At 41.1% G+C, this 8,203-nt stretch overlaps 1 protein-coding gene across 1 annotated transcript in view; it reads right to left on the bottom strand.

The window, feature by feature from the left end:
- Positions 1–258: 258 nt before the first annotated feature.
- The window catches only part of pola1 (polymerase (DNA directed), alpha 1), a 58,483-nt gene continuing 50,538 nt past the window's right edge, over positions 259–8,203 (bottom strand). The window contains exon 37 of the mRNA XM_044339921.1: positions 259–1,373. Coding sequence (XP_044195856.1) covers positions 1,237–1,373 — 137 coding nt within the window. The 3' untranslated portion in view covers positions 259–1,236. The remainder of the gene's footprint in view (positions 1,374–8,203) is intronic.

The raw sequence follows: 8,203 nt of genomic DNA, 5'->3' as shown, positions 1-8,203 counted from the left end.
CATTCATGTTTTTAATAGTTTTGGGAAAACAATGTTGGTCTACTAGCTATAAGGTTGAGGCTACAGAGGTAATACTTGTTAGCAGGAGCAATTTATCAATGTTTTTTACGTTAAAGATAAGGAAAATACAGATTTTGATTTTAATAAAGTGCACTTGCATGATTTGTAGTGTTACAGTGTGCAGCACAAGCAGGAAACATGGAGACACTACAGGATATCCCCCCCCCCATTGCAAAATAACACAAGATTAACATCTTATCCATTTAGCTTTTTATTGAGGTTTCAGTATCAAAAAGGTTCTCATCAACATCAAAATGACCAATACGAAATATTCTAGTTATTACAGAAAAAAAAAAAAAAAAACATTACATAAACCCTCCTGAGCAATACAAGTCGAATACATAGAAAATTACAAGCATTAAAACACAATACCACCAGAGGAGGGAGGAGGGAAAAAAAAAAAAAAAAAAAAAAAAAAAGGAGTGAAAGGGATGAAATGACATCAGTTAAACAGAGGCAGTGGAGGAGAAGGAGATCAGCTGTTCGATACGGAGACAAAAGAGCGAGGGAGCAGCGCGTGTGGCCTCCCTCACCCCGTCACTCCCTGCATCCTCCTTACTCCTTTCTTTCATCCTCCGTTCTGACACACACACACACACACACACACACACACACACACACACACACACACACCCTCGGGATGAATGGTGGTAATCAGAACAAGTGTCCGATCGCTGCAGGCATCCAGTGGTCTTAGTGGCCGAGGTCACTATCATTGGCTAATTAGCAGCTTTTGGAGAATACTGGCTGCTCTGCGGATAAGTCATTTTTTGCACACACACACATACACACACACATACACACACACACACACACACACACACACACACACACACACACACACACACACACACAATAGACTATCATTTAGGTATGATTGCTACTCCCCTTTTACCATACAGAGTCAGGATGATGGGGTCAAGACATGAGTGTGTGTGCGTATGTGAAGGAACTGACGGAGGGGGAGAACTGTGATTGGGTTTGAAGCCGTATAACGGGCCCATTATGTACAGAGATATAGAAGTTAGGAGGTCAAAGCTTAAAATCACCAACTTTGCGATATTCATAAACCAAAAACAGATGTCAAATGTACAAATTGTATACAGACGCCCTGGACCGGAGTCGGATGTTGGAGCCTCTCAGTGGGTTTTTCTTTACAGATGTGTGTGTGTTGTTTTACTTGAGGGAGGAGAAGGCCTGGAAGAGTTTGGCCAGGTTAATTTCCGAGTAGCCACTGGCGGCCAGGGCTTTGTCTGGCACTTCTTTCAGCCTCCGATACGCATCCTTTTCATTTCTCATCCGGGAAACTAGAGCTGGAGAACAAGGAGGGCAAGAAAAAGAAGAGGAGTTATCATTGGCAGTGCTCAATAGAAGATCATTCAGTTCCTAAACTGCATCAAAGTCGATACTACAGGCTACTGTGACTTGATATTACAGTGTGCATTTCAAACTAGTGAGAGATTCACTCCTGGATGACTCTCACTCCCCCTCCCAAACCCCCACCCCCCCCACCCCTATGATTAGGTTCTGCAGAGTCCCACTGTAAGAGGAGCTGAGCACGCACGCCGGCTGTGTCTCGTTACTAATAAACACCGAGGAGCGTTTCACCCTTAACTGGAGAGCTAACAGATCCAATGCTATCACTTCGAGGGCTGGGGAGGAGGGGGGGGGGGGGGATCACAGAATTGGACTGATGGGTCGATGGCAGCGCGTGCACACACACACAAGATCATAAGATCGATAGAAAAGCCCAACGAGAGCGTGAAGTCATTATCTTGTCTCTGTTATCCCTTCAGGTGGGCTGCAATGACGCCAGAGAGAAGACTGATACTATCTCGGGCAGGGTGGCCACCGAAACCAAATCTTTACGATATTATACTGAGCATCAAATGTAGACCAAGTATCATGAAACCAAGTAATAACACACTATCAGACCAAGGAGTCGGGAATGACTGCAGCAGTCGCCGGCGAAGAAGGAATGGAAATGAGGAGGAGAAAGTTTTGTTTGGTCCAACACTGATCTGATTACAGTATTATGATTCAGTCTTGTTCATATCAAACATAAACTGGGTTGCACAAGTTGGTGTGGGAATCACATATTGTTCTACCTTTTTACTTCAAATTAAAAATATGTATATTTCTTTAAACGATTAAAAAACTGAGATTACAGCTCTTTTTTTTTTTTTTTTTTTTTTTAAACAAATGCATGAAAAGACAAGTTACATCCAAAAATGACTGGAAGCACAGCATTTATATAGCACTGTTATCTATGGAGATGGCAACAGGCTACTATCTGAGATGCTGCCTGAAACATCGGTAGCAATCAGGGTTCAGCGTCTTGCTCAAGGACACTTTGACATGTGGACGGGAGAAGCCGGGGATCAAACAGCAATGGAGGTAATCAGAATCAAAGCTTGGATGGCAACTGATGACTACTGTCATTATTTATCTATTAACCTGTTGATTATTTTTTCAAGTAATTCATTAACGCTTTAATTCAGTGCTTTCCAAACTTTTTACCCTATCAGAGCCGCTCTGGTGCTCCTTCATCGACACCACTTGTCATGCTCCGAATGTATTCACTTTAAATGGGATGTTATTAATTAGACACAAGTGGATATTGTCAAGTTTGCATTTGCACTTTTACCATTTGGACGAGCAAAAGCTGAACATTTCAAAACATTTATCAATAAGTTTCTTTGCTCGATTGCTGACTAGATTTTAATGGACTCTCGCTTGCAGAATGTGGTGTTCAGGAGTGTAACGTAGCTGGTAGTTTATTAGCTAATGTGATATATACAACTAAAGATCAGCTTCACACAAATATGTGAACCTATGGGTCTTAATTTTCCCCCTAAACTAATATGTGTTTTAACCAACTCATAATATCAGTTACTTTTAAAGTTAGCTGAGGTACTTCATAATCTTTCCATGTACCCTGTGGCAACTGGAGAACTACCTCTAGTTGGAAATCCCAGGTTTAGTCTGTATTATGTGCTATATGTTAAAAAATGTCTATCACAAGTTCCCAGAGCCCCCAGTCCAAAACTCAATGATATTAAACCAGTAGAGAAAGCAGCAAATCAACAGATTTCAGAAGCTTGAACCAATGGATGTATCAACATGTTATTCATTTTTGATTATCAGTTAACCAACTAATAGTTTTTTGGCATTACTCCCAATCCTGACCAAAACACTTCTAGCAAACAGTTTTTAAAAAAAATATTGACTCATTTTTGTGTGGGTTTGTGTTAACTATCTAGATCTCTCTCTCTCTCTCTCACACACACACACACACACACACACAGTCATCCATATGGTCGGTTGTCATGTCCTCGCCATCTCCACAGCCCTATCTCCTGTCTTGTCCTTCCTGCCTGCTACATTAGTGGCTGCTGGATAAATACCAGCCCACTGACTGACCAAGGGAACAAAGGTTAGATACACAGAGATCAACAGTGAGACACACACACACACACACACACACACACTCTCATACACACTGAAAGAACATACACACAGACGATTGATGGTAGTTAAACACTTAAAAAGCACACTAACTCACAGTCATGGTGACTAAAAAAACATCCATGTGACAAACAGCAATCACACACGCACACACACACTGAAGATGGTGTGGTTGACTTAAAAGCAACTATTACCAGATAATCCACATGTTAGCAAAGACAGGGATGGAGGGAGAAAGGGGAGAAGAGAGGCAGGGAGAGACAAACTAGTCTATTTATCCGCGGAATAGAAGGGGGGGGTGATGATGCATGATCAAGCGAAAGCAATCATGTCATCATTTCTGAAAGGTAGGAAAAAATAATTCTCCCCCCACCCTCCTCCTCTCCTCTCTTCTCCTCTCTTCTTCCCTTCCTCACTCCTTTCTCTTTTCCGCCTCAATCACTGTGTGGCGAACAGATAAAAGAATGATTTAAGAGTCACAGAGAGGAAAAGAAAGAGGGGGAGACCTTGCAGCAAGTCGGAGCACAGTGGGGAGCGTAGTTCAAATAAATAGCCTCCCTTAAAGAGCGAGAGTGAAGCGGAAGGAGAGGAGAGACGGCGTTGTTGGGAAGGCCGAGGCGAAAAAGGGAAAAAAGGAGAGAAGGAAATAACAAGAAAGACAGATGAAATGGAAAAAAAAGGGAAAATGACGTATGGATAGAAAGCATAAAGCAGAAACGAATGTAGCTTTAGATCGGCAAAACTTTGCCTAATTAATCGCACGGGACAGAAATTTGTCAACCCAGACGCCGTCCCCCCTCTCTCTTCCTCACATACACGTTCATGCGAACAGTGAGTGTATCAGGGGTTATCTTTGCTCTAACTAGGTGTTGTCACACACTCGCGCACACTCTGGCGGTGCTGGGCACGAGTAGATCGGGGCTCTGCACGCTCTAACTAGGTGTAAATACAATAACAAGCCTGTAATTAAGTGAGCATGATGAAGTTAATGGAGATCGGCCATTCCGTCGGCCGCCTCCATGAATATTCTATTAGGCTGGTGGCGACGGGCAGCTGGAATAGCAGTTAATTTAATCACCACTCGGAGCACAGGGAAACTTCTTTGTGTGAGTGTAATTGCACAGAATGAATAATTGATTTGACAATCGCACCCGCGGATTTTGCCACCCCGCTTTGTATTGCCGGAGAAAGGGAGGGGAGCGTGGAAGATGAAGAGAGAGAGAGACAGAGAGAGAGAGAGAGAGAAGGAGAGGGGGAAGAAAATGGAGAGGGAAGAGAGGGAGAGGAGGGAAAGGAGGAGAAGAGAAAGAAGATAAAGAGGGGAAGAGGAGTGGGAGGGTAGAAGAGGACCAAATGCAGAGCGCTGAGAGGTGGCAGGGAAGCTGCCGGTAAATGGATCATTAGAAAAGCGCAGCTCAAGGACAATTTATATTTTATCAATGCGGCAAAATTACATTATTGCTCACACACGCAATCATACTGCCCACACTCAAGATTGAGACCTGGAGGGGGGGGTGGGAGGGGGGGTGATGGAAGGAAGAGAAAAGCAACAGATAGACTGAGGAAGGGAGGGGGGGAGATAAAAAAAGGGAGAGCAGGGGAGACGGAGAGAAGAAAACTGACATGAAATGATTTGAAAGTCATTGATACGGGATGTTCCCAGCTAAGGAATGGACAGCATGTTTTTTCATAGTGTGTGTGTGCCTGCGCCTGTGTGTGTGTATAATCTATTAGAGATCTCCTGCAGCGGATGAAATTACCTCCATGTTTTACTCAGTCGCAGCAATCAGGCACAAAAATGCAATGTACATGTAGATAAGACAGGCGTACGCTTACACACACACAGACACACACACACAGACACACACACACACAGCAACACTGCAGTGTACACACATCTGAGCTGATCAAATTACATTTAGCGTTGACTCAGAGGTCTTTTATGTAAAGCCATTTTACTTTAATGTGCTTTATTGTGTATGTTCAGTACACATGTAAACACAGACATTCAAGTTTCTCTGAATGCCTCAGCAAACCATAAATACCCAGATACCATCTAAACTATATGGCAGTACAGTTACTGCAGTATACTATGATACAGTTTAGTAAACAGATAACACAAACATACATGTATTGTATGGCAATATTCTAAAGTTTTGTTATTGTCAATAAAACCAATGGAAAGACCAACAAAATGTTTGTCTGTCTCTCATCTTTTCCATTATCCTCTGCCTGTGAGGCCCATTCATTCCAACTGAAGACACAAATCTTTAAAAATATAGTAAAAAAATAAGTAAAAGTAATATACACTTGATTTTTTTAAAAAAAAGCAAAATAATTCCCTAAAACACAACTCACTACACTTACTCAAGCAGGAGTAAGTTGTACGTTGACTATGTTAAGAGACTATTTTCAGTCATAGTTTTGATGGGTTAGCAAGTATTTCCAACACCAGGGTAGTGTATGTGGGATCTTATCAAAAGTGCCCATGTTAATTGTAGAAACAAGTCAAACCCTTAAACATTGTGCCTCACTCAGTACATTTACATATAATTCAGTAACAGTGGTGCAGTCGGTGTTCTCTAGTACGTGGATTTCTTTAACACCATGTAAAAGAAACACGTTTTCTGTTAGCTGGTTAGATTTCTCGTGTACAGGTAACTGGGTTTCTAATCAGGTTTTTACTAGTACGCATGTGCATGACAAAGACTTCAGACAGAAAAAGTAACAGCGTAGCAGATGAATGAAAGGCGAGACCATTACATACATACATATATACACACGATGCAGTCTCATATCATCCAACTAAAACTTACACAAAGTAGTCTGTAGAAGTAAAAATAAGTTTTGTTTCTCCCGCTGAAAATATGACCGTAAAAGACAATTTGTGTTGCGAGTCAAGACCAACGCAGCGTCTTCAAGCACTAAGACGCCCGTGTTTCCTAAATAAATATGTATATTTGCAGATTTACAGTATCTAAGATGAGCTGCATAACCTGGTTTTTCTGAGTAACCTGGTACTCAGATAACCAGGCACCGATCGATGCGTCTGTAATTGTTTTTGGACAACAATGGAGCTCTATGACACAAAGAAATACATTATATCAGGCTTTGGCTACACAGGCAATACAGGTTAGTAGGATAAATTCATTGCTGATTTTGGTATTTTCATAAAATTTGTTGACAATAAGAAAAACACAGATCATCATGTTGTTATTTGTTTTTGGAAAACTTAGTTTATACACCGGTATTTTCTATTCTTGTATCAAAAGGCATATACCAAGACCACTGTCAACATGAATTAACCATTTGTGATCTCAAACAGAGGAATAAAAGCAAAGCTAAGTTGCATTTAAAAATTCAATCCGCCGGCACAAAAATAGAAGCTGAAGTTTAGAATACTACCACCGCCGCACAGACATACAATATAACAATATTAAATTTAGATACACAAACAGTGCTCATAAATCTGTATAGATATATGCACACACTCCCACCACATACACACACAACAGAGTAGAGTAGCGTGTATAGGATTGTATGTCTCCTCCCTGTAATCTGAGCAGTGTGGCCCCTGGGTGTGTAATGCAGTAATATGGGGTATTACTGCCCCATGACTGAAGGATAACACCTTAAACCTATATTTTATAGCAGCATGAGTGTGTCTATACATGCATCTTACTGTGTGTGTGTTGGATATTAATCATTTGGCGAAGACACAGGTTTGTCAGTGTTGCCCGACAGCATTACTGATACAGTCAGGGTGTGAAATTAAGACCCACCAAGCGCCAAATGCAGGTAGATTTTCCGTTTGGCGAGTAAATATCAGAAGGCTATCCACCACACTGGCGAGTAAATGTAACAAGATAGTCGTGCAATAAAATGTCTGGCATTTTTGTCCCTATACAGTGTAGACATGTGCACCATGTGTTTTTTTAACGCGCGTCTAAATAGTGCTGCACAACTGTAGGAGCGCTAAAGACAGTCTGAGGAGGAGCGCCAGCCAGACAGTTTCGAGTGCTCCTAGTATTGCCAAAGAGAAAATCTACCTGCATTTGGCACATAGCAATACTTTATTATCCCAACTGGTGCAGTGCCTGTTAAGTACTTAGTAATAGTGAATCTTTTCTCATTTCAAGAATAATGAGGGCTGCATTTAAAAATAAAACACATTGAAAAAATATGCATCTTAAAATAAAGTGGATCAATCATGTTGGGCTCTTAGATCATTTATTTTCTGTGGCTTCAGTTTGGATTATTTGAGTGAGTATGTTTGCTCAAAAGATTTGTGCTCATATTAGATAAACTGGTTTTGAACTGTGCATGGGAAGTAGCTAATAGTCTGTCCATTCTTGATTAAAAGCTGTGTTTTCGCTGTCTATTATTCTCTTTTTAGAGCACACCAGGTGCAAAAACTTTTCTCTGCCTCACTGTACAGCTCTGATCACCAGCTGTTCTCATACTTACAGTTTTATTATTATGGAGTACAAAAATATCAGAAACAAATATATTTTGGTGAAAGCAACTCATGCAGAGACTTGATATTTTCGGTCGTTATTTGACTATTACGCACCTCAGTTAGCCATTTCCAGTTAGGCCCTATGCAATTTCCAAATCATCAAATTTTATCCCGAGTAAGAATATCCAATCACGAATCCAAATTCATTTCCAGATT

The sequence above is a fragment of the Thunnus albacares genome, chromosome 21 (genome assembly GCF_914725855.1).
Source record: "Thunnus albacares chromosome 21, fThuAlb1.1, whole genome shotgun sequence".
NCBI lineage: Eukaryota > Metazoa > Chordata > Actinopteri > Scombriformes > Scombridae > Thunnus > Thunnus albacares.
The sequence above is the reverse complement of the archived record's forward strand: the minus strand, read 5'-3'. Positions and strand labels throughout refer to the sequence as shown.